Source organism: Scaptodrosophila lebanonensis, unplaced genomic scaffold, assembly GCF_003285725.1.
Source record: "Scaptodrosophila lebanonensis strain 11010-0011.00,11010-0021.00 unplaced genomic scaffold, SlebRS2 tig00000136-arrow-arrow-pilon, whole genome shotgun sequence".
Classification (NCBI taxonomy): domain Eukaryota; kingdom Metazoa; phylum Arthropoda; class Insecta; order Diptera; family Drosophilidae; genus Scaptodrosophila; species Scaptodrosophila lebanonensis.
In genome coordinates this window covers 484,309-511,497 of record NW_022060586.1, presented here as the reverse complement: position 1 = coordinate 511,497, position 27,189 = coordinate 484,309, and the positions used below count along the sequence as shown (strand labels likewise).

General features: G+C 37.5%; 1 protein-coding gene across 2 annotated transcripts; it reads right to left on the bottom strand.

Annotated features, from left to right (window-relative positions):
• Positions 1-1,926: 1,926 nt before the first annotated feature.
• Positions 1,927-26,810, bottom strand: LOC115629151. Of its 2 annotated transcripts, none has more exons than XM_030525514.1 (5): positions 26,692-26,810; positions 22,177-23,033; positions 3,936-5,376; positions 2,371-2,562; positions 1,927-2,308 (listed from the first exon to the last, which is right to left on the bottom strand). In XM_030525514.1, the coding sequence occupies exons 2-5, from the start codon at positions 22,255-22,257 to the stop codon at positions 2,115-2,117; spliced, it is 1,908 nt and encodes a 635-aa protein (XP_030381374.1). In that variant the 5' UTR covers positions 22,258-23,033; positions 26,692-26,810; the 3' UTR covers positions 1,927-2,114. The 2 variants fall into 2 exon arrangements, with proteins under 2 accessions (XP_030381374.1, XP_030381375.1); XM_030525515.1 differs by lacking the exon at positions 26,692-26,810 and adding an exon at positions 23,583-23,840.
• Between the last annotated feature and the right edge of the window lie 379 nt (positions 26,811-27,189).

Genomic DNA, 27,189 nt, shown 5'->3' with positions numbered 1-27,189 from the left:
TTGTATACCCTGTACCCAAAGGGTAAAAGGGTATATTAGTTTTGTGCGAGTGTACATGGAACACACAGAAGTATATATATTCTTGATCAGGATGACAAGCCGCGTCGATATAGCCATGTCCGTCTGGTTGTCCGCCTGTCTGTCTGTATGAACGCAAGGATTTCAGAAAGTATAAGAGCTAGAATAACCAGACTTGGTAGCCAGATTCTCCTGAGCCCGAGAAAGGACGAGTTTGTACATTTTTATAACTCCCGTAATTTTAAGAATTTTGAGCCCGTATACCAAGTTTTATCATGAATTATGAAAATTATGAAGAAAGTTATAGCCATAAATAAAATCGCTGCCCATGCTCTGCCTGCAGCTGTTGTTGTTGCTACTTTGGTTCAACTTTGTGCTGCATACATACACGCATATAAACACGCAAATTTATTATATGCATGTGTTTAATATTTTATATTTAATTTAATTAATTAACTTTTTTTAAATAATTTTTTTTTAATTTTCCTGTTTTTGTTTCCCTGTAATTGTACTATGTACATGAAATGTACAGAAGTATATGTAACAGGCAGAAGGAGGCGTGGCAGACCCCACAAAATATATATATTCTTGATCAGCGTGACAAGACGAGTCGATCCAACCAACCACTGCCAACCACTTTAAAGAGTTATATTGCAAATAAATTTTGATTTAGATCAGTGAAGTTATTGCAAAGGTTCTGCATTCTGTCGCCCAGGACCAAAACATCGATATTAGCGTTATGATCAAATAATTAAAAAAAATAGAAACATATCCGGGTGAGAGAGAGAGAGATCGAGAGGAAGAGAGTGAAACAGAAAAAAAGAGAGAGAGGGATAGCGACAGCGATTTGTCTTGATTAATAAAGAATATGAGTTTTCATTTAAATGTTAGTCTTAATCAAAATCGGCCTTTTAGTTTTCAAGTCAACGCCATTCTTTGTGTACTTTTATGGTTATAAGGACATGCCTCACTTAAAAGGCAATCCAAACTTTTATTCAGTTCGATTTGAAACTTAATATAAACACAAATCGTTTGTATTTTGTTCGGCACATTGGTAACAATAAATTGCTTAACTTTCGTCTAATATATATGTACAATTGGTACAAGTGTTGCTGTAATTTTTGTCAGTGTTTTTAAAGTTCTGCGCCGCAGCTCAATCGAATATTCAATAAAAACCGAGACCCTATTGTTACTATCTTGTGCGATAATATTATAATAAAAAATATCAGATCAGAAAGTGTAAACGCTAGTCTGACCGTACCGTATTTTCGTTGCAGATAGTGAAAATAGGTCTGTGGTAAATCGCCTTTTAATTTTAAAGATAGGTACCATACCACCATACATGCAGGCCGTTTCCGAAATCCGAATCCGATGATCAATTTTCAGATATTTATCGGAGTTTAATGTTAAGTTGCAGATCTTCAGATCGATTTTAGAACCGGAAACTGCCTGATGAAAATGTGTATGTACTCGTACATAAGATGTGTTTAGGTATAGTATATATAGGTAGTATTAATAGTATATTTAATGGTTTCAGCTTTTGTTTCATTTTTCCAAAAATAGGTGCATTTTAAAGTCATTTGCTGTCTGCTTCTATGCACATCATTAATACATGATTTAAGTGTATATTTCTACTTTAGCTTACATAACTATCTTTGAACTATCACATACAAGTTCACTAATCAAAAAACAGAGAGAGAGAGAGAAGTTAAGTAAACAGAGGGAAATGTTTGCAAGTTAGTATACGATTTCTAAATGTATATAATTTGTTGACATTGCTGTTCTTTTGTTGGATACAGTAACGTACATTTCAGCTGGCATTACTTTTCAGGACCAAAATAAAAGGCAACAGTAATAATAGAATAATTTTTCAATTGTTAACTAGGCAGAATTTACTAAACGTAATTCTATATATAACGGCAAACATAAATACATATGTATACATATGTATAATATATATGCACCTTTATGTATATAATAATGTGTGGTGTTGTAGAAACGTACATCTGCCATCTGATTTTTTTTTTCCTATTTCAATATGATTATACAAGCATATAATTTTGACGGTTTGGGGGTTTCTTTCTTTTTTCTTTTAGTTACAACTTAACATTCGTGTCCTGCGCCCCCGTTGTATTTGTTGTGGCAACTTGTGTGGCGTCCTTGGTGCGTCGACGCTGCAGAATAAACTCCCACAGATATTCAATCCCCCATGCCAATGCGCAGAGCATTATGCAGAAGCTTTGCGCGTGTATGCAAATTGGATAGCTGTCAGTGACATCGCGAATGAGACCTATTTAAGAAACAAAAATTAAATTTGAAAATAGTGATGTGACAAACTTGTCTCAGACTCACCAATCAACGGACCAAAGCTGATGACAAAAAGGGCCTTGCCCACCAGATGCCAACCAAAGGCCGAGGGCAGTTTCTCCAAGGAACAATACTCCGAGACGGTGAGTGTGAAATTACTAAGAGCCGAGCCGCGGAAAAAACCACATATCGAGAGCCAAAGCATCAGTTGTGTCCAGTCCGTTTGCTCGGCCATAACTGCAAAATAAAATATGAACATGCATGTACATTTATGTTTAAAAATCCTTCATCCAAAATTACCCATAAACCCATATATAAAGAGCAATTTACCTAAATGGGGCCGAAACTGGGACCCTTTCTAGAAATTATCTCCCCACATATTTAAGGCATTATGCGATATGTCTGAAAGAACTTATTTTACCAATTTAAATGAGTGCAATGCACTCCCCTTTGGATAAGGTGCGAAACGTATCTAATACCTCTGCTGATCACAGGACTCGGACAGACTTAGATGACAACCCAGGTATCTATTTTAGTCGCCTGATACCACAAGTGGTGACGATCTATGGTGAAATTCTAAGCCCGACCACCAAATAGGGGTGCATGATATAACTAAAGCCAATGAACGGATTTTCAGTTCTTGGTATATTTTACCAGCTAATATAAAAATACTGGCAATCTTCTATTTTCTCGTGACCATAATAATTTACAAGATATAATTGGACCTAACTAATTCGGCTAAGAGTGCCCAAAGGGTATAAGGTTATACTAGTTTAGTGCGAATGTGTGTAACACACAGAAGGAGGCGTATATATTTTCTGGATCAGTATAACAACAGTATAACCCGAAGATCTCGAAAAGTATAAGAGTTAAAATAACCAAATTTGGTTATTAGATTCTCCTCATCCTATTATTGTTTTCAATAGCTCCCGTAATCTTGAATTTTTGTAATCAAATTTAACAATTACATCCAGTTATTGCTTGCCCATGCCATCATGTAAATTTCATCATATGCCAATAGTCAAGTAAGTGATTTCTGCTCCAGCCCGGGATTGTGTCACACACATAGCTTATGCGGTCCTATGGGCTTGTATGCATGCAGTACAGTGTTAATCAAAGCAACATCAACAGATGCGGGCAGAGCATTGGCAGAGATTACACTTTTGCTGTAACTTCCTTTCAAGCTCATCCATCATGATGAAATTTGGCATACTGATACATAAACACTAACTGGGGGTGCTTGCCATCTTTGGATTGAAAATTCCAGCAATTACGGGAGTTATGAAAAATTCCCTTATAGAAGGGCTGTGGTGGGAAGGGGTGTAGGGGGAGTACGGGTGCATCAAAAAAATAAAGTAGAACACATATAAGGCTGTGTGTAAAATTTTGTGTCTCTAACTCTTATAATCTCTAAGAGCCAGGTGTTCATACGGACAGACAGCGCTCAATCCACTCGTCCTGTCATGCGGATCACACACTTTTGGGAGTCTGCCACGCATCCTTTTGTGTGTAACACATTCGCGCAAAACTAGTGTACCTTTTTCCCTCTAGGTACAGGGAATCATTTCTAAGTAATAAGTGAATGTATTTCATAAGCTGACAATACTTACTGGAACGCGTGATGGCCACAAATATGATGGATACAAGAAAAATTGTGCGTTTCTTGATGGTCGTACGATCGAAAATCGGTGGAAGCACAATACGGGCTGCAATGTCCGTTATCGCTGTTATGGACAGGCAGAAGGCTACATCTGACTTATCATAGCCGAGATTTGCGAAGAAAAATGGTGTGACCATTTTAAAGTTCATTTCGGCAACGTAGAAAATGGAAAGTCCAAAAAGTAGATTCAGGAACATCTTATCCTTAAGCATTGCAATGTCTAGTAAATCGGCAAAGCGACGCCAAAAGCTTGGCTTCTTTTTCTTCTTCTCCTCATCCGCATCTGTGACGGCCTGAGCCTCGGCCTGTTTGTCGAGTTCGGTGGGCTTCATTTTGATAAACGAATCGCGATGACCGCCAAGCATGCTGCCCGTGGCAGTACCTACGCGTTTCAGTTCCCGATCATTTTGCTCGAATTCATCGTCGCCGGTGTTCAGATGAACTTGCAGTATGGAGCCGGTAAAATCCATGTACGATAGATTTGAAGTTACCGAATGCTTGCGAAAGCGAAGCTGCGTTGCATTGACCTCGGCCTGCGAGGGATACCCGCCACTGCCAGGATCACCACCAGGATTTGCAGATTGTACGCCGGCCAGGGACATGATGCGTGGAAACGTCGGGCGCTTGGGCAGTCCCAAACGGGAGCCAATCATTGTGTTCATTGCCATTTCTGAATAGTTCTTTCGCATATTTTGCGGCTGGTGTAGGTGGTGCTTATGGAAAAGCAGAGTGTTCATTTCGGGCAACGCATCCTCCTCGGTGCCATCTTCCTTGATAACCTTAAATTCAGGGGCGTGGGTGCTACCCATCAACTGTGGCTGTGGCGTTGGCAATGCCGATATGGTCATCATTTCTTCATCTTCCAGCTCCTCCTTCATATGCCATTTCACAGGCTGCAAGAGCACTGACCCAACGGTGGCGTTGAGAGCAACACCGGCCAACAAGAGCACAGCGCCCCGAAAGCCATACGCCTCGAGTAAAATACGCACCAACTGTGGCATTATCAGCATTCCCATTGCTGTTCCAGCCATCGAGAGGCCCACCGCCTGCCCACGCTTGTACTTGAAGTAATGATTGAGCGCTACAAAGGCGGCAGATGTGGATAGACCCACTCCGATGCCGTTTACCACACTGTATGTGCCTAGAATGTGCGCCATACTGGTGGCGGGCGAGGTCAACGCAAGGCCTAGGCCACAGAGCAGTGAGCCCGCAATGGCCACTTTTCGATAGGAAAACTCCTTGAGCAGTGGACCCACGAACAAGCCCGAGAAGTTCATGCACACATCCATGGCACTGATTATCACAGAGGCGCCAGTAGTACCCACATCAAGATCCTTTAGTAGATCGCCAAAGAGCAGTCCGAACGAGGGCTCAATGGAGCGTGTGGCCAGCTGTAAAGAAAGTGAGAAAAAGGGAAATCGTTTTCGATTTGTTATTTTTGTGTGTTTATAATGCATAAACATAAGGACATTAACTTATGTACTCAACTTTGTCTTAAACGTTCCTGAATTACTCTCATCCATACAATGCGGATATGTGTTAGGTTTCTTATATTAATCCACCACACCATCCCACAAGCTATTCATACTTATAATTGATCAGTCGCAACGACCAACCTTTACGTGAGTTCGATTACCAAATCAGGCAAAATCGATCAGACAATTGTTATACCTTGTACCCGAAGGGTAAAAAGGGTATATTAGGTTTGTGCGAAGTATGCAACATGCAGAAGGAAGCATCTCCGACCCCATAAAGTATATACATATATATTCTGAATCAGCATGACGGGAGAAATCGATCTAGACATGTCCGTCCGTCCGACTGTCTGTATGAGCGCCTGGATTTCGGAAACGGCTGAACGCACATAAACCAAACTTGGTATGTAGACGCCCCTAGTCTATACGAGTTTATTTTACTTTTTGGAATTCCCCCCCCCCCCCCCCTTCCCTTCCCCCGCTACAAGATTTCGTCAATACCGTCCACATTTCAAAAGCTACATTAACCAAACGCAAATTTATACACACATAATTTATATAAAATTATCTAGGTTTGTATCAAATGTGACCGATTTGGTCAATTCTAAGAAAAGTTATTAGCGAAAAAATTTCACTCCGGTACTACGCCCATAAGCTGCAGCATCAAGTTCACTCTTCGGCTCGTCTTCTCACACTGACAAATAAAATATAAATGCTTTTGGGGGTTTTATTATTCTAAATATATGTACAAGTACAGAGTATTTCAAAGCCGGGACACCCGACATTAGCTTCTGCACTTGTTTCTATTGTCTACATTCACTTTAAATGTTTCTAAACTAACTTTTATGCCTGGTTCATAATTGTAAAATTATGGAACAATTAGCTGTGAGGTAATTGCCACAATTTACACAACAACAACTACGCATTGTCGACCAATTGGTGACCTAATCTAATGTTTTTTACAAAGCCGCGTGATTTATCGGCAAATCAACAAATCGAAGTATTTAGCAGGGGCAATATACTTATGTACAGACATACGTACATATATTGGCATTGGCTTTGCAAAGCAAAAAGGGGAACCGTCATTGTTTTATAGTGTGTGACGTCGCCGTCGTCGTTGCCCATTATCAGTGCTCTGCACCATTATAATTATATGGGTCTGTAGATTATAAATGCGGGCAAGTGGACAGCCTTTAATATACAAACATACAAACACACTCGCACATACAGACTAGTCTGTATGTAGAATTCTATGTCACTATCAACGCACTTCACATTTGTGCACTTCATAATTGTGCAATTTGTCTGAAGTCTACAAGTATATGATGTGGATGCACATAGTACGGGTACTACTTGTATTATCATGCCCTCGAATCGAGCTTGAAGCATATGGGCGCGTATGGAAGAACGTTTGAGGTTTTTTTGCCAGCCTTTATCAGTTATGAAATTGGATCTTGGTCCGCTCAGCCGTTTTAATGTCCATACTAAGTACATACATATACTTGTATATGTTCGCTAAATTGAATTGCTCGCCTCCAACATTCTCTCGGGCCTATGTTTGCTTAATTATTGCATCATTGGTGTGTGGCTAAGACCGTCTTCTTCCATAATTACATTACGTTTGAGGTAAAGAGGTAAGAGTAAGAGGTAAAAAGGTGTGCTACAGGCTGAAGGAGGCGTGACAGACCCCACAAAGTATACATATATATTCTTGATCAGCATGGCAAGGAGAGTCGATCTATGCCTGTCTCTCTATCTGTCTGTCCGTATGAACACCTGGACCCCAGAGACTATAAGAGATAGAGAAACCAAATTTTGCACAAAGATGCCGTATGTGTGTACGCTGTGCGAGTTTGTTTTTTGATTCCCCACTCCCCCGATAATGGGGATTTTCCATAACGCCGTTCGTATAATCACGTATATCTCGGAGACCATAAGAGTTAAAGACACCAATTTGTAGTCCTTAGGTGCCTTATGTGAACATGCAGAACATGTGTAGTTTGGAATTTCCCTCCCTCCCCTCTGAGAATTTTTGAATCAAATTTGGCAAATACCTCCAGTTAGTAATAATGTCTGTATGCCAAGTCGCATCATAATAGGTCAACTTGAAAGGAAGTTATAGCTATAAATTTAATCTCCCAATCTGCCCAAGCTCTACCTGCAGCTATTGTTGTTGCTGCTGATTTGGCTCACCTCTGTACTGTACACATACTGACATGCATAGACTCACATTGACACAATGAGTTCGTAAATGTACAGTTATACACAACCGTTACGTGAGTTCGAATACCGAAGGAAGTATAACCGGTCAACAAAATTTGTTGTATTATTACAATTTCGTTACTTCTTTTATTTCAAGTTTCTTAATTTTGTCAATGTTCTATAATTGTTCCAAACATATGTACAAAGTATTTCAATGTCGTGACACCCGACTATAGCTTATCCACTTTTTTATGGGAGTCTGTACAGAGTATTTAAGACTTAAGCCCGCTCGACACTAGCATTCCTGTCACAAAGATTTCCCAAAAATGTATGTATTTGCATTTAATTAAAAAGATAAAAGTCGAAATTTAAGGTTTTTGTATGACATTCTGGTAACTCATTCTTCTTAATTTGAATACCCTGTAGCCGAAAGGTGGAAGGAGGGCATACTAGTATGGACGACTGGATACATAGTTTATCATCATGAATCTACAATAAGTCTGTCCGCCTACTTTACCGCCTGTTTGGCCATCCGGAAAACATGGAGAATTTTCCAACTAAAACAGCTTGAATAGCAAACTTGACCTTGAGACTGGTCATATCCGTGCAAACCATATGTGGTCTTATCGAATTATCACTATGGACGGCCCCAGCACATCATTTCATCGCACTACACTAATATTACTGCTAATTTTGAGCTTTAAGACAGTCGATATATCGAAAAATATTGACACACTTTTAGAATTCCATATTTCATATTAGTCGACCATAAACATATAACGATTTTAGTGATGATTTTGAAAGCTGAGGGCCTAATATTTTTGGATTTTTGAGTTTGCTATGAAAGTGATGCAATAACTGACACTCTGTAGCACCGAAAATCCAAATCCGGTCAGCCAACACAATTTCATGTAATTTTTGGACATTTTCCTGAGTAACCGCATCGGAGGGCCTGCTACTAGGCACTTCATCAGTAGTGAAGTTTCGGCCACCACGAAACTCTCGAAACCAATATTTTACAGTATAGTCTGAAGGAGCATAAGCCCCATAATATTTGTCCAACTTTTCTTTCGTTTCCTTTGCTGTTTTCTGTCTCAAAAAATAATGCTTTATCAGAGAACGAAAATCGTTTTTTTTTCCATGGTCGCCATTTTGCCAAAAGCATCAAAAATTATCAGCTGTAAAAAAAAAACTAAGGGCTCCATCGAGCCGAATTTTACTAAGCATACCTAAATATGAATGGACTATAAGGCCCCATAATCATTTTATCGATAGTAGCGCATTTTGGTGGTCAAGGAGGTTACTTTTCACCCCACTTAGTATGTATGATTGGTTTGGGCTACTTCAGCTACAATTAAGTTTTCTTAAAATGAGTGAAATGACATTTTACGAACATACATTTGCTTCTGAGTTTCGAACCAAATCATAACTGAGAATGCAAAACTTTTCCATTCAAAATTAAACACAAATTCCGAGCGCAAGTATTCGTATTGATAGAGTTCGCATTTGATTTATCGCACCGTTTGCTGTTATATCTGAAGACGAAATCGAATACATGGTTTACTAAACTTAACAACATTCATTTACCAAAAGAAACTGATCAGTCACATTACTGATCACTGATCTGTTAAATTACTGACCGCTGCTCACTAGTATTCACTCTTTAATGTACTGTACCCTCAGGGTAAAAAGGGTATATTAGGTTTTTGCAAAGTATCTAACAGGCAGAAGAAGCCATTTCCGACTCCATAAAGTATATACATATATATTCTGAATCAGCATGATGAGACGAATCGGTTTAAACATGTCCATCCGTCTGGCTGAATTTAGAAAAGGCCGAGAGCACATTTAACAAATTTGGTATGTAGACTCTCTTAGGCCCTAGGCCTCCCTTAACGGACACCTCTTTTATCCGGACACTTTCTTCGGCGGACACTTTCTAAAACATTCGATCGGTGTATAAAGTATTTAAGTATCCCCTTAAGCGGCAAAAATTGAGTTAGTTTAGCGCGAATGTATGTGAGACAGAAAGAGGTAGAATAACCCAGATTTCCTATTTCATGGTCATGTAATGTACTGTCCTTTATCGATTGGAGTCCTCATGGGAAAGTACAGGTGAAATGGTTTTACTGTTGCAACACGTTTTACTATGTTTTGTCTGAGAAATTAGCCGATCGATTTTTGAGGTGTTAACGTCTACTGTGCAATAATGCTCGTATTATTAATGCCTTTTCTACTTGTGTCACGTCTCGGTTAGTATACCCATTAGGCTTCGTGCTACATGCTATACGGTTTTATGATCATGATCACATTCTCAGTCCGAGTGTACACGCTAATTGCTTGATTATTGAGAATATCAATAACACTAATGAGAACTGACGAAAAGTGACTGAAGAAGAAGAAGCAAAGAAAACCAAGAAGCACGCGCTCACAAAGTGTTACAAAAATAGCAAAACTGTTGCTTACCACGATCTGGCCTTGCGAAATCGTTTCGAATCGAGTGAAGGGGAGTGCATAGGTTGACTGTGGGTGGGTGTGGGGCCCACTATATTTATTTAGCTCTATTGTTCGTGTGACAAACACTGACTGTGTTTCAGTTTTCTACAACAAGAAAAAATCGCATTTTGTACTTCCCGTTATATATAGCTGTTATACTCTGTAAATAAAATGTACAGGAGTATATTAGGTTTGCGGGAAGTGAACAATTTAAGAGGCAGAAGGCGCCGTGGGAGGCCCCTCAAAGTAAATATATTCTTGATCAGCATGGCAAGACGAGTCGATCTATGTCCGTCCGTCTGTCCGTCCGTATGAACACCTGGATCTCAGAGACTAAAGAAGCAGAGCAACCAAATTTTAGTCCAAGATGCCTTATATGGATACGCAGAAAATGTGTACAAGTATTTCAGAATTTTCCTCCACAGGCACTCGAGACACACACAACCACGCAGAGACTCACACAGACACTATTCTTATGTATGTAAATGTGCAGTTATACACCCTTTCCGTGAGTTCGAATATCGTAGGAGGTATAATCAAAAAATTTTGTAATATTACAATTTCGCTAGTTGTTTTTCCATTATTTTTATTTGTTTTTAATTTCTATAATTCTACACATGCGTACAGAGTATTTCAAAGTCGGGACACCCGACTTTAGCTCCTCCACCTGTTTAATGCTTTTTTATTGTTGTCGCTACATTTTGTTATTCGCAGTTGTGAACGATTGCACAGTTTTTAGCAAAAACAAAAAAAAAAAACAAAAAACTGTTCTAAATCACATTTTAATTTATATTTATGGCCATAGACCGATGTGTTATTGTAATTGAGCAGGTTGTTATTAAGGTTTATTGTTTTACTTGCTGCTGGGGCTTGTGCTGATTAGTAAATTTACCGGTGTATCAATATTATTGTTGTTGTTGTTGTTTTCGTCGTCAGTTGCTAATTTCACGCTTTTCTATTTTAGAACATTTTGTGCACACCCAATGTTCAACTACCTACTGCTACGTGAAGTTAACAAAACGAATTACATACGAGTATGTACATACATATGTACAAGTACATATGTACATTTGTAGTTCGGTACACATGCACACACACGGATTTGTTGAATATAATTAAACTTAGTTTTTTCAGTTCATTATCACTGCGACCACTTCGCAGGCACGTTGCCTCTTGTGAGGTGCGCGTGTGCTTTTGCTTCACCCTCTCCTATGAGTGTTATTTGAAGGGAAGGGAAGTTAAGGGAAGGGGAAACAGAATTCTATGTTCGTTTGCTCTTCACTAAGTACAGTATTGACGACCCGTTTTCTCGCCCTCATGCCAAAGTGCTTCACAGTCGACAAGTTCCATTGATTTCCGCTTTCTTCATCCTTTTGTCAGAGAAATAATCGAAAACAAGCATGCAGTGCTAGAGTCGACTGTGTCCAATTTCTATTTCAGAAACAACAACAACTGCTGGCAGAGACGATAAATACATACATAGCTAAAATTCCTTGAATGTGGACAGATAACCACTAACAGAATATGGTCGTCAAGTGGTGGAGAATTACGGATTTGTGGGACAATCACAAACCGCTTGTGAAAGGAGGAGAAAAAACACTAACTTGTCCTGCTTAGGACTTGGAGGTTTGCCTCGTCCTGTACTTTCTGAGAATCTCTTTCGTTCAAAGAGACGGACAGAGTTAGAAGCTCAGCAGTTATAAGCAATTGTGTGCATTTTAATGTTGTATATAATTTCCAGACAAGAATGGCGGGCTAGAGACGGGCGGGCCGAATACACTCTTCCCAATTCAATAATATGCAATTTTTTTAAATTAAACTAAAGACAAATAGAAAAACAACAAATATAAATATACCCACATCTGCCTGTCCGTGTGTATCATGTCGGAATTACCAATCCTGGTATTCATGTTCTCGTAGGCTACTAACAGGAAAAGTTTGTTATCTTTTCGCTGAACCCCACTCTCTTGGTATTGTGATTATCCACAGCTCTTGTATTTCATAAAATGTTGCACACAATGTTGAAAACGCACATGTGTGTGTCGTTATGTCTAGCTTCTTCGCAATAGGTCCTACTACGAACGTACTCTCTGTCCATCCTTTCCAGCAGCTGTACTTGTAGTTAGCAGCTAGTTTTTTCTTAAATATGCTAACATCATAATTAAGATTTTGCATATAAGATTGATTTCTGTAACCACACAGCGCGCTGTAAAAAACTTCACACCTTTACTATATTCTGGACTACAGAAAGTATACAAGTCTGCCCGAGTGTCCGTCTATACAGATAGAGTTAAAAGTTAGAAAAACCAGGTTTTCGTATTCCCTTGATCTCTAAGCAAAACAAGTTGTGTTGTTTTTCCTTATACACGAACCCCGTTTCCTTCCACCGCGATTAGTGTTATTCGACAACTCCCGTATTTCTGGGAATTTTTAACCTGTATTCCACAATCACGATTTGTTGATTTTAATTTTATTTTAAAAGTTCATTCTACTTTAATAACTGGGTAAGGGAAGGTGGGCGATAGGTTAATTTCTGCCTCCAGTACATAGGACCGATATTTTGATATACTCTTCAACTAAGGCATTTCATTTCAAATGACTTTAAATGCTCAACTTTTTCAAAAGGCTTTCATTGCATTTTTATATGCTTATTATTATTATTATTATTCGTTTAATGTTCCATTATTTCCGTCGATTAAAATGCTTTGTGTTTCAACTGGCAGGCCAGGCAGCTGATCGACAGTAAATAAATTTGAATTGAATTCTGTGTGACTGTCGCAGCAATTGAAGCAATTAATTGTGAAGTACATTTCATTACAGTAAAATATCATGGCGACGGGATGGGGGGGAATGGGGAGCCATCTCTACAGGCCTGCCAAAGCCTTGTCCAAGGCATGCCGCCGCATGGGCTGCCAAACATTTCAATTGAAGTCGACTCAAGTTGCGTTCGATGAAAAAGTATAAAAATACATATAAAAAATATCAAGCTGCCGAACAGAACTGGACTGGGCTGAGCTGAACTGAAATTGAATTGTCAGGGAACTGGCGGGTCCCATTAGGCGAGGCTGCGGATCGAGTTGTCGTCGTCGTCGTCGCCAGTTGGCCATGCACTCGCTTTGCGCATGATCACAATCATGTGATTTATCCAACAGATATACGAATGTACTCGTATGTGAGAGCCATGTTGATGCAGCAAGATATAGTCAGATGGTTGTTGTACATACATTCGAGTGTGTAAGACTCGGACAAAGAGAGCTAAATTAATGGCTTGGCAACGAAAAGGTTGAGCAGGAAATCAAGAGTTTATAATACATCTTTAACAGTCACGTGCCATGCCAATTAATTGCTGCTACAATTGATGTTGTTGTAGTTGTTGTGTGTGGTTGTTTTATTTGTGCAGAAACCTGATTGACCGCCTCGAAAGCAGCACCATCGTCATCATCATCATCATCATCATCGCATCAGTATTGACTATGACTATTGACTTTGATTAAAACTTGTTGCAGTTACACACAAGCCGATGCTTCAGCTTTTCAGATCTGCACAATGCTGGAGGAGCGAATTAGGCGGCACGTGCAAAGATGTTTGTTATTCCTGATGTTATTGATGTGTGGACGATGATAATGGTCAAAAGTCTGGCGCGTGCTTTTCTTATTGATGCAAACACGAAAATGCAAAACAAGTTTGCGGAACGCAAATTTGTCTTTCGACATAGAAACATATTTAAATAAGGTGCGCTAAAAGCGTCTTATTGTCCGCTGCTATTAAACAACAATAAGTCTGAATTATTAAAGCGGTGTTATAACACACACCTACTATATCACAAATAATACCTGTACGAGTATATGGATGAAATTTAGTTTTGATAACTCCTTCCTCACCTTCTGTCCCCCGTGGTAGTTAATCAAATCAATTAGCAACCTTTCGAGCCCACACTTTTACCCGACTTGGCACGATTTTAGCAGACTCTTGTGAATATTGATATTTTTCACATTTTTCTGGGTATTTGTTGTTCATACTTTAACAAAAACAGATCTGACTTTATTGTATGTCCTGGTTAAGATCTCTTGCCACCACATACAAATAAAACATTGGGTCGTTTTATTCAATCTGAGTTATACAACCTAAAATTAAAATAAATGCGGATTTCAACTAAAATGGATTAAGCCTCAATATGGGGAACCAGAAAGAAATCCATCCGAAATATCGGAAAATTGGTTGCCTCGTCTCTTCTCGGATCAAGAAGAACCTGGTCCCCAAGGTTTGTCTATTCTATCTCCTAGCGTTCATATAGGCGAACGTACGCTAAATAGCTATGAGTATATCGACTTGCTTCGTTATACTGCAACAGTAGCTATGAGTATATGGAGGAACATTTGTTTTTCGCCATTACAAGCAACATACAACAACTCATACCACCTAGTATTTGTGCATTGCTTCAAACTCTCATATATTCCGTGAATTTTCGTTTATCTGAGTAAGCAAATACTCGTATATTGATAACAGAACAGACAGTCAATCAGTCGTAAACTTTGGATGGCTTTGATTTGGTTTTGCTTTCGTGTTCGCTTTTTTTTTTACTACTCGTCAAAAATTTTGCGTAACGTCCAATAATACTTAAGGTATCACATGCTAACAGGAGTTTAACTCAATTTGATATACAGTGAAAACTCTCCTGGAGTGTCCGCTCAAGGGGATACTTAAATACTTTATACACCGATCGAATGTTTTAGAAAATGTCCGCCGAAGAGTGTCCGGATAAAAGAGGGAGTTCATTAAAGGAGTTTTCACTGTACATAGTCACCAGACCACTTCTACTGATACTTATATACATACATACATTCACACACACACACACACACTTTCGTATAGGGAAATACTTACATACGATATAACGACGCGGACAATAGTGAACGCCAATGCTATAAATACATGTTCCTATGATGTCCATAATTGCAAAAAATCTATTGAATTTTTCCCTGTACAAAAAATGTACAAACCTATAGTGTATTAGGCTTGTGAGACGTGAGAATTGTAAAACACAGAAGGAAGTATATGTATAGTCCTGATCTGCATTAAACAACGAGTCGGTATAGCCATAGCTTTTCCACATGGCTATGAAATTAAGACAGCTGAAGTCACCAAACTCGGAATGGCACTTGTCCAACAAATTTAGATTTGTGCCAAACCGGGTAGCATTCGATTCCTCGAAAAATAGAAAAAGCTATAGAATGTATATTTAATTATGACGAGGTTTTTTTTTTTCAAATAAAACTAAAACATGATCGCCTGTCAAATTCGAATTGGTTTAAAACGTGTTCATTTTTCCAAAGATTTCTAAATACAGAAGAAGGTTGTAACAAAAGGTCCCACTGGGATATATTCCATGTTTCTTAAATTATTGTGACTATTACTATATTTACACTATAAGTATTTACTATTTCCCTTCAAGAATATGCTTCTTTTTAAGCCCTGTGCCCGTATATATTATACGGATATATTAGGGGTATATTACGTTTGTGCAAAGTATTCTGCTTGTTACATATCTCCGACCAAATAACTTAATGCCGGAAGTTTGTCTGGGTATAGCGTATTTCGTTTTTATTTCGCTAATCGTGAGCTTATACTAAATTGGTAAATACAGTGATTCGTCCGTTAATTTTTTTTGTTGTCGTAGTAAATCATAATTTAATAAATTAATCCATTTGAAAGCTTTTGCAATTTATGTTTTATACGAGTCCAATGTGGATTCGACTCTTGTATACCCTGTACCCGGTCAAGTGGGGAGCATCGAGGAAGAGGAATCCGTCTGCACTTTACAGCGGATATATAAAGTTGGATAAATCTACAATTTATCTTCGATTAGTTGTCACACGCCAAAAAACATTTTTTCAGCCGACAATTTTAAAAGCTTACGAAAACAAAACGGTCAGACGGTACGCCCATCCCTCCCCGGCAGTCCTTGTCCTGACTGTTCGCTTCCCAGGCACCTGTTTGCACAATTGCAAATGTGTAAGTACCCGTATTTACGAGTTTATTCGGCTACCGGTGTTATTTATGTGGACTGTTATGTAATCATGGCCACATTATTTCATTAGCGATTATGTACGTTTTTGACTATGCAAATACATACAAGTATGTATAAGTATTATAGGGCAGCCCGTGCTCTGAAAAACAAAAGCCTGCGCGATAAATAAGTAATAAGTATATATACAAGTATAGTATTTTATCAGCTTATGAAATGTTGTGCTGTGGCCTTTATCTTCATTACATTAGAAAAACTCACTCTTGTTGACAAATGCCATAATGGGATGCCTATGTGGATATATTATTTCATTTTTAATTAAAATTCAAAGGCGAATACTATTGCTATACATACAAGTATATACATATTTGGTCTTTTGTATTATTTCATTTTTTTGCCGGACTATGAATGACGGATCTATATAAATCAAATTTGTAACAAATTTACTTATTTATAATAAAGGCACAAAGCGATGGAAATATGTATGTACTATATTTCATTTTAATCATTATGGAAATGCAAATGGAGCTACAAAATTGATTTAAAAACAAGTGGAGATGGCTGACTTGGAAACAGTCTTTACATTGTGTGTGTAGAATAATTACAGAAATTAAAGTAAGATTGAAGAAAATAGAAAAAAGTAACAACCACTCGTCTTGTGACGCTGACGCTGATGCTGATCAAGAATATATATGTATACTTTGTGGGGTCTGCCCCGCCTACTTTTGCCTGTACAAGAGTATAAAAATGCTGTGATCTTAAGAGCCTAGAATCAGTATACTATATATGATTCTACTAGCCGTGTAACGAATGTAACGAAGTGAAGTCGTAGAACTCTTATCAATTCTTTTCAATATCTGTAAACTGAATCCGTTGCTTTGAACTTTTTTAAGGAAGTAAATTAAACAAGGCAAAATGCGCTATTAATTATTTCTAGCCACCAATAAATCATTTATTACTCCTACTTGCAAGTAGAATTTGCTGTACCTAGTAGTACGGGTATATATACGCACTTTTCATGGTTTGTGCATATGTATGTCACTATTGGCTATAGGGTTCAAGTGCTCGTAAATGATTTAAATGTGATTAAAAAATGTAGCAACGATAACGAAGCAAAGCTTTGTGATTAGATTGTTGCTAACACACTCGCATAAACAAATCGGCTGATTTTGGCATATATCACTACGAATTATAAGTACATACATTACTTTATTGTTATTATTCAATTGTGGCTTCAGGTTTTTCTTAAAGCTTAAGTTTTTCCCCGACAGTTTTGCAATGATTGTTATTTAATAAAGGCTAGCCGAATTTAAAAATGTACACACATGCACACCTGGACTGAATAATAGGTGTGGGCATATTTCTTATACTCTGTACATAAAATGTACAAGAGTTTATTATGTTTACAGGAGGTGAAAAATGTAGGCGTGGCAGACCCTACAAAGTATATGTTCTTGATCAGCATGACAAGCATGCGGGCAGAGCTCCGGCAAAGAGAATATTTCTGGCTATAATTTTCTTCATAATTAACCTATTGTAATGAAACTTGGCATACGGACTCATCACGGATATATTTGTCAAATCTGAGTACAAGATTACTGGAGTTGTGGAAAAACACGAATTGCGGGAGAGTGCGGGGGTGGATCAAAAAAAAATCAAACTCGTACTTTCTCGGTTGGAGTATACGAAATTAGCAAATACAGCAAAAGATCTTTGCTTTAAAATATTTTCTTACGTGAGGATTCCAAATGGAGTCATAACACAAAATAAAGGTCAAACTGTCTTGTAAGCCTTCCCATTCTGTCTCGGTCTTAATCTCAAAAGGACATTTTATTTGCAGACAATTGTACAATTAAATTATGGTTTAGACATAATACATACTATCTGAAATCAACAAATACAGCAAAAGATCTTTGCATCATAATATTAAAATATTTTCTTACATGTAGACAGGCGGGCAACCTATTATGGTTTTGCTTGTAATCCATACTAAGTAGGTTGCTTGCTTGACTTCAAGTATGAAACAACAACAACTGAGCAGCAAAGCATGGGCAGACAATACAGTATTGCTAAAACTTCCTTTAGTTATGAGAAGTCATTCAATATAAAACAAATAGGGAAGCTGAAGTCATGGTCATGGCACTATTGACTGGCATATCGGAGTCATAACACAAAATAAAGGTCCAATTGTCTTGAAAGTCTTCCCATTCTGTCTCGGTCTTGATCTTGAAAGGACATCTTATTTGCAGACAAGTCCACAATTAAATTATGGTTTAGACATAATACATATATAATATCCGATATTAAAATATTTTCTTACGTGTAGTTGAGCGAGCAGGCTGTTATGGTTTTGCTTGTAATCCATAGTAGATTGCTCGCTTTACTTCAAGTATGAAACAACAACAACAACAAGTGAGGAACTAAGAACTTGGACAGACATTACATTATTGCTAAAACTTCCTTTACAAGTAGTTATGAAAAACTAAAACTCAAACTCGTGCTTTCTCGGACTTGGGAGAATCTGGATACCAAGTTCGGTTGTTCTAAGCTTTATACTTTCTGCGCTCATACAGATAGACGGACATGGCTATATCGACTCGTCTTGTCACCCTCATCAAAAATACATCTACTTTGTGGGGTCTGCCACTCCTCCTTCTGTGTGTTATATACACATTCGCACAAAACTTGTATACCCTTTTACCATTTGGGTACAAGCTATAAAAAATTAGGAAAATGTACTTCCCTTGGTATTCGAACTCACGTAAAGAGTGTATATTTGTACATTTACACAGGAATTGTGTCAATGTGGGTGTATGCATGTCTATGCGAGTCTATTCGTGTCTATGTCAGAATGTATGTAGTATAAAGTTGAACCAAAGCAGCAACAATAACAACAGCTGTGGGCAGCGCTTTGGCAGAGAGAACATACATATATGGCTATAACTTCCTTTAAAATCGGCCTATCATACGGAATCTTAATCGCCACCTTAAAGTATTTGCCAAATTAGAGTCCAAAATTTTAGAATTACGGGAGTTATGGAATATAGCTAATTGAGTTTGAGAGGGGGGAGGGAAATTCAAAATTACAATTTTTCTGCGTATTCATATAATGAATTTTGCACTAATATTTGGTGTCTCTAGGTCTTATAGTCTTCGAGATATAGGTGATTATACGAACGGTGTTGCCGAAAATCGAACTCAATAGCTCCATATCGGCACACCCGGAAAGTAAAAGACCCCATCAGCTCTATATTACGGATACATTTAGAACCAGCTCTCGTAAGAGATATCGCTGATTTTACTCTTAAACAACTAAAAGTGGCTTTCTGGAAGTCAAACATAAGTCGAATTCCGAAGACGCACTTCCAACCCCAAAAACAATCAAACAACCATAAATACTGAAATATGCATCTTTCCCTACTCTAACTCAAGATCATGCTTACATAGACTGATTACTGGAACTGCTCCGGTGGAGCAATTGTCATGACATTTATGCTGCATGTTGGTATCCAACCATCTAGTCACTTATGGATGAGGCCATCAGAAAACGCCCTATTCCAAAAGGCATGTTTATTTTGGGACGTACATTGTAGTACACTGATTCCGATCAAAATTCTGGTTATCCGCTTCACCATAAATATTAAAAAACCTTTAAATACTAAATTTGGTTGTGATATCGAAAAATGGCTTAATATATATACATATATATTATTACGTTTATTGTTTTTGTTATTATTAATGAAATACAAGATATTTTAGATCTGGACGAGTAAGTCAACGATTTTTACCTATGTTTCATACTACTTAGCTTGTTAACTTGACACACACTACTTGACAAGTGCAGAAAACATAATTGTACAAATAATACTAATACATATAGTAAATAAAATAAACGGACAGAACCTTTTTGAAGAAGCTTGTGTGAGCCTTACATTAAATAATACTCTTTCAGTATTTCATTTGTTTTCTATAGTTTGTACTTGTACGTTCATAATCAAAAAGTTTTTAATTCAAACAATTTTGGTCAACCCTGATCGTTATTTTTATACCCTGTACTCGTAGGGTAAAAATGGTATATTAGGTTTGTGCAAAGTACGTAACATGCAGAAGGAAGCATCTCCGACCCCATAAAGTATATATATTCTGAATCAGCATGACGAGAGAATTTGATCTAGGCATGTCCGTCCGTCCGTCTGGATGAACGCAAGGATCTCAGAAACTATAAAAGCTAGAATAACCAAAGTTGGTATCTAGATTCTCCTAGGTCCGAGAAAGGACGAGTTTATTTTTTGTTTTTTTTTAATTTTCCCTCCCTTCCCCCGTCACATAATTTCGTCAATAGCGTCCACATTTCAAATGCTACCTAAACCAAACTGCACACATAATTTATTTATAATTATCTACTGTTGTTTAAAATTTTATTCAATTCGGTCAATTCTCAGAAAAGTTATTAGCAAAACAAATTCTCTCCAGTGCAACCCCCACCAAACTGCAGCAACTAGTTCGCTCTTCTTCTTCCTCTTTTTGCTTCTGCTATGGGCGCATATACCTCAGAGTCGGAAGTTTACCTGGGTACAGGGTATTACTCTGTCGGGCTTGCTCGACTGTAGCGTTCACTCTTGTTATATGCATAAGTGGTACAAGTAGGTGATTAAGTTTAAATCCAGGATATTTCGTTTAGTCTCACAAGATTAGAAGGTCAGATAAGAAGGAAGATAAATGATCAGTATGATGAGTCGAATTGTTTGTCGCTTCTATGAGAACTAGTTTTCCCCATAGGCGTCTAATTTGCGGAAGCATATCAAAGCTAAGATACTAGTTTGCGTGAACCTATAAACAAAAATCAGACTTAATGCAATATTAAATACTAATTTCTAGGTTATACTCGTAGAACAAAGGTATTTACTCAGTTTCTGGCTTCAATATAATACGAAGTTGTATGAAAAAAAATATTCCCAATGAATCAATTAGTTTCCGATTCATTTCAAGATCAAGAAGACCTCCAATTTATCTAAGAGAAACTATGCCTTCAATTCCGAATATTTGTGATTTATTTTATTTAAAATGTAATTTCGCTTGAAATGTTCTAATTAAAAAATATTTGTATGCCCATTGGCTCCTTTAGCGTACTTGCTATGACAGTTATGAGATATACAAATTTATACTCCAAAATGCTCCAAATTACTTACTAAGTCCTGAAATGAAATACAAGTATGCTTTGGAAATGGAAAAAATCGTGTCCATTATCTTGTGAATAACGATTATGCATAGTCCGCATTGTGGCTGTGCCAAGTCAAACTGGGCAATGGACATTTTGAAGTAGACTATCTTCAGTGGGTCTATATCGCTGCAAAAGATTATGGTGTTTTTTTTTGCGTAATCTGCCTGTAGATAGATAGATTTATGCGATGATGGTCAGTCATACACAGGAAACGAACTAACAATATGAGATTCCTGTTAGCTCCTTGAGCTATGCCAGGCCCATTGAATTTCTCAAGCTAATAAAACAAAGCTAACCAGGAAGCGTCCTCAAATGTTCATTTTAGAAACAAATATCAAAGAATGTGTTATATGGAATAAGAAAGCGGGATGGAAAGTTTTTATCCAAGGGGGGATTTTGTTTTTTGAGTTTCTCTTCAGAACCTCTTTTATTAATTCTCGCATAAAGTACATATATTTTAAAATTTGAGATAAATACGTGACTAATTAAGGATTTTGCGAATAGAGGGCTTAATCATGTCACATTTGAGAATAATTTAACGAATAGTTTAAGGTACAGTCATATTACTTGTGAAGGAAGAATACAATATAGGAGCGGTAAAAGATAAAAAATGAATGCCATGCCGCACCTAAGGCTGCGTCAACCTCAGGATATAAAGAAAGCAATAAAAATGAAAAAAGTTGTTCATTTATTAGCTAAGTCATGATTAATATGTATGTATGTAAAGTATAAATGTAGTATGTGCATTGTTGTATTTATGTATAAGACTTACGTTGACCAAACTAACGCCGAAACATGCAACCCATCCCCAGCCACCGTCAGGAGCTACTTTTTTCGGTGGTTTTGTTGTCATTATGTTGTTGTTATTGCTGTTGTTCTGTGTCCGGTTCTTGTTGTTTGTGTAATTTTTCGGAGGGTCCCCTGTTTGTTGTTGCTCCGCTCTATTTCTGGGTTGTTCGGGGTTATAGCAGCTTTGCTTTAGCGAAATCCCTTTGTTGGCCTTTTTTTGTTGCGTCTTCGATGTCTGCTTTGGTCTCTGCTTTGAATTTCAGGTGTATCGTTGCTGTCTGCTTTTATATAAGCAAGTATGTATTTATCTGTACATATATATGTTTGTAAGTATCTGCAGGCATACAAAGCTAGCCATGTGACTGGTGTGTTTCTCTTCTTTCTTTTCAATAGTCGTACATAAATGTGTATATTGCGTATAGATATTTATTACGTTTAGTTTGGGTCTTGCTATATACTCTTATTTTCGCATTTGTTTTGATTTTTGGTAGCTACTTGTTTATTTATTGTTTGCGTTGTATTACCAATTTTCCGTTTGTTTTTGGTCAGATTTGACTGAATACAAGGTGGCGTTGCATATTGTATGAATGTTATTGTACTGATACTGCGTACATATATGTACATACATGTGTATGTATGTATAATAGTATATTGTATATTCTTCTGTTTTTTGTCGCAAAAACACGTAACATAAAAAAAAAAACACTTGAAAAAAAAGAGGGAACAAATTGGGTGTGTGTTCCTCAAAAGAGTTCTTCGCGTATTAGACTCATGCCAAATGGCATTCACTTTTTAGATTTCTTATTTTTGTAGCTGTTGATTTAATTTTTGCGGGTTTATCTAGAAGTAAGCAGAAATTGTTCAATTTAATTTTTTGGGTGTTTTATCGATTTATTGGTTTTTCAATTTGTATTTTTTTAATCTTGCTATTTTTATTTATTATTTAAATTGTATATTTTAAAGAAATTATTTCAGGAACTAAAATCCGACTATATCGATATCAGTTTTTTAATTCACTTTGATGAGCTCTGCTCTATGTACATATGTACATATGAATTTGTTCCGGTATTCAATTTGTTCTTATTATAATTTTGGTGTCGTTCACATGTATATAGACGCCCCAACAATCAAAGTCATTGACTTACATATGCATACATGTACATGCATGTATGTATATCCAAAAAGGCTTTGTGTTGCTAATGTTTTCAATATTGTTTATCAGCTGTTTTTTTTTTGTATTTGTCTGTATGTATGTAAACCATTGATGGTGATTTACAGTTTTGCTTTTCTCTTTATCAAACCAAAAATATATTTTTAAGAACTAAACTGAGTTCGGAGATTGAACCCATTCTTAAACATCTGCTTCTGTTCTGATCTTTTTCTATTTACCTATAAAAAACCAATATTTTTTAAGTGTTTCCGAATGTTTTATTTTCAAGGCACGTTCGCAACCATAGACAAAGTAAAAACCACGCAAATTTTGTCTAGGTTGGGCATTATATATAAGTATATACGTATATATATATTTTTTTTAATTTTGTAAATTTGCTCCAGCTGTTTTTACTGCCTGCCTGTCTTATGACTCTCGCGCGCTCTCAACGCCGTCGTTTCTCTCCGCGTGGTCTTTGTGTTTGTTAGCGTGGTCGATATTTCCCCCGCTATTTATTGGGTTTAGGCCCGCTTTAATTCGAAGAGCTGTGCGCGACTGTTCAATCGATACTAACTGCTGCCTCGCTGCCTGGTTGGCTCTCGGCTCGCACACTGACGCTGACTGCTGCGTCGTCGTTAAGCACCAACACAATGAACGTTTATGTACTGCGTTTGTGTGTGTGCGCGAGAGTTTGTGCGCCTGCCAAGCAAGATCGTTGCCATTAGCACGCGGGCGTCTGAGCGCATTAGAGAGCAGAAGTCGCCGACAATCTCATGCCGCTCAAAAAATATTTACTGTGCCTGGTTGCCTGCATATGCGTATACATTGTGTGGAGTAGTTGCCAAAAGTAAGAACGAAGCAACATACATATATGTATGTACATACATACATATATGTGGCATAGAACAAAAACACGGTTATGGTCAATTGCCACGGTCTGTATGCCCTACTATGTTCGTACTATGTTTATTTTGTTAGAAAATATTTGTTGTTTTTGTTTTGCGTTTTTGCTTAGCATTTCGTTATGCCCACGACTGATCCAATAACCGTCACGTACAACTAAATTCCCAATGTGCAAAAAGAAAAAGTTCCATCTCGATAACCCTAAAACTGTGTCAGACAGAACGTTATGCGACTTCGACTCGTCTCATAATGCTGAACTTATAAATATGTATGTAATATATGTAGAGATGTATGTATGTGCGTACTTATGTGCCTACATATGTATATGTATGTACATCTATAGTCAATCTTTAATCAAAACAAAGAGACATACCCTTACCCTTACATTTTTAAGTGCAGTATATAAAAATTAACAACGACAACAGGCAACCTAGACACCTAGCCTTTCTTCTGGCTAATTGCGTTGTTTTGGTCAGCGCTACGCGTTTCTTTGTTTGTATTCTTTGTCTTGGTCATGGGTGGTGCAACGTCAACGATGGTGTTTACTACGTCATTGGAGTTGCATTTTGAAAGTCATCTTGCAAAGGTGCACTACTTTGAGTTCCTTCATTCTTGCTTCCGTTCGTTGCCTTGCAGTTAGTCCCTGTCGTGCGAAATGTTCGCTCTCATACTCTCCCTCCCTCTCTTTGTACAATGCAAATGCTAACTTGTTGCATTTTTTACTTGCAATTGACATACACAAAGATATGTGAACTTGTATGTATGTATATGTATGCATGCATGCATAAATGTGTAAGGCGAAGAGAGTCGTTGGCGTTGCCAGATGATGTTTGTTTCTTTTTTCAACGTTTACTTTTATACTGCTATAATCCTGTAGCACCAACACCAAAAAATAACATACGAAACCTGTATATGAATATATGTATGCACAATCTGCTTCTTTTTTTTTTTTAATATATGTATGTTAGTATGTGCTATGCATATATCTAAACATAGACACATAGATACATACATGCATACATATACATATACATTATGTTTGGGCAAAGTATGTAACAGGCAGAAGGAAGCAGCTCCGACCCCATCAAAAAATATATATTCTTGATCTGCATGACAAGACGTGTCCGTTTGTCCGCCTGTCTAGATGTACACCTGAATTTCAGAGACGACTGAACCCGCATTCACCAAAATTGGCATTTATTTATTGGGCACATGTAATTCAGAGCTCAGGACGTTTCTCTGTCGGGTTTACTGTAGCGTTCTTTCTTGTTTTTATATTGTTGTGGAACCTAACTTGGCAATGAAATTTCGTGCCATTCGAATTTCTCGAGGAAAAGCTACCATGCTCTGATGAAGTAGTATGCAAAGTTTCATAAATATTTCAATAATTTACGCGTAGCTTTGTAGATATGCTTTGTAGACACTATGTTTCTAAAACAACTTTAATGATCAGGATGAGTTCTTGATCAAAATAACATGACGAGCCGAGGTAGCCTTGTCCGTTTGTGTGAGCGCAAGGATCACTGCAAGAACAAGAGTTAAAATAACTAAACTTGGTATACAGGTTCCAGACCAAGTTTGTCTAATTTTTCCTGCTATTCGTGATTTTTCATAGGTCCATTAATATTTGGAATTTCGAACTGAAATTTTGTAATTACATTTATGATTATGTGTCTGTATACCAAGTTTTATAATGTCAATTATCAAGAAAGTTATTGATACATAAATTGGATTCTCAGCCCTGCTGTTGTTTTTGTTGTTGCTTTGACTAGACACGATTCTAAAATTTGGTGACTCTACCTCTTATAGTCTCCGAGATATAGATGATTATACGAACAGCGTTTCCGAAAAACAAAAAAATAAAACAAACTTGTAAAACGCACTATGTAGGACATTTGTGGTGTACCCAATAAATAAATTCTAATCAACTTTCAAGGACAAGGGGACTTTTATTCTGTATGCCTTTGATAAACAGAATTTTTCTTTTTTCATGAAGCAAAATGTAAACAACACTACAGCTTTTTCCTTCGACCAAAAGTCTGTCTCGTTATCTCTAAATTACATGTACTATATGTATCCAGCTAATGAATTAAAAGTCTAAGTATTTCGATATCTAGTGTGCGCGAATCCTAGGATGACTTGATGTCAAAGGAAATGGATCAGTAACCAATATTTGTATTTACTTCTATTTAAATGAATGATGTACATACATATGTATACAAGTACATACATACATGTATGTACATACGTACATGCGTGTAATATTTATTACATGTGTACTAAGTATGTATGTACATGCGTGCATATAATGAAATATGACGTTTTGTGGCCCAACTCTTCTGTTTGAGCTAGCTGCTCTGAATTTCGCGATATCACACGGCTAACTGCTTTGGCCTGCACTGGCACACAAAAATTCCAGTACGTATGTATAAACATTATACATACATATGTAGGTACTATGTAGGTGCACACACTTTTTAATTTCGATTAGCTGCGGCAGTAAAGTTCAAGTAAAAGGCTACAAAGGAGACTGCGACGCGCGCAATGCAACGACAACGTCGCCGGCGACATTGAGTGCGACGTGTGACATGTGAAATGAGCAACTGAAATGGAAATTAACATTGAAAATGAAAATGGCACTCGCATCGGGTTCCGGTAGCGGTAACAGCAAAAGCAGCAGCGCGACGGCGTCGGTCACTCATCAACTATTTGTTGTTCTCTCGAAAAGGAGAGTATAACAAATTTCTCACATTGTTTGCATCCCGCGTTACATACATACATACATGTACGCGTACGCATGTTGCGCACTAAAGCTTGGCGGAATTAAGCCAAAAAGCTCGCTTTATGGAATTTAACCAATAGCTTCCTTGATTTTCGATAAACATGTATTCTAAATAAGAACTACTATTAAATTTATTTTTTAAATATTACCTAGCAATTTGT

Coding starts and splice junctions, on each gene's coding strand:
- LOC115629151 (XM_030525514.1), bottom strand. CDS start 22,257: ATGACAACAAAACCACCGAAAAAAGTAGCTCCTGACGGTGGCTGGGGA. Junction 2,563..3,935: donor TGTGGCCATCACGCGTTCCA/GTAAGTATTGTC, acceptor TTTATTTTGCAG/TTATGGCCGAGCAAACGGAC. Junction 2,309..2,370: donor CAGCTTTGGTCCGTTGATTG/GTGAGTCTGAGA, acceptor TTTCTTAAATAG/GTCTCATTCGCGATGTCACT.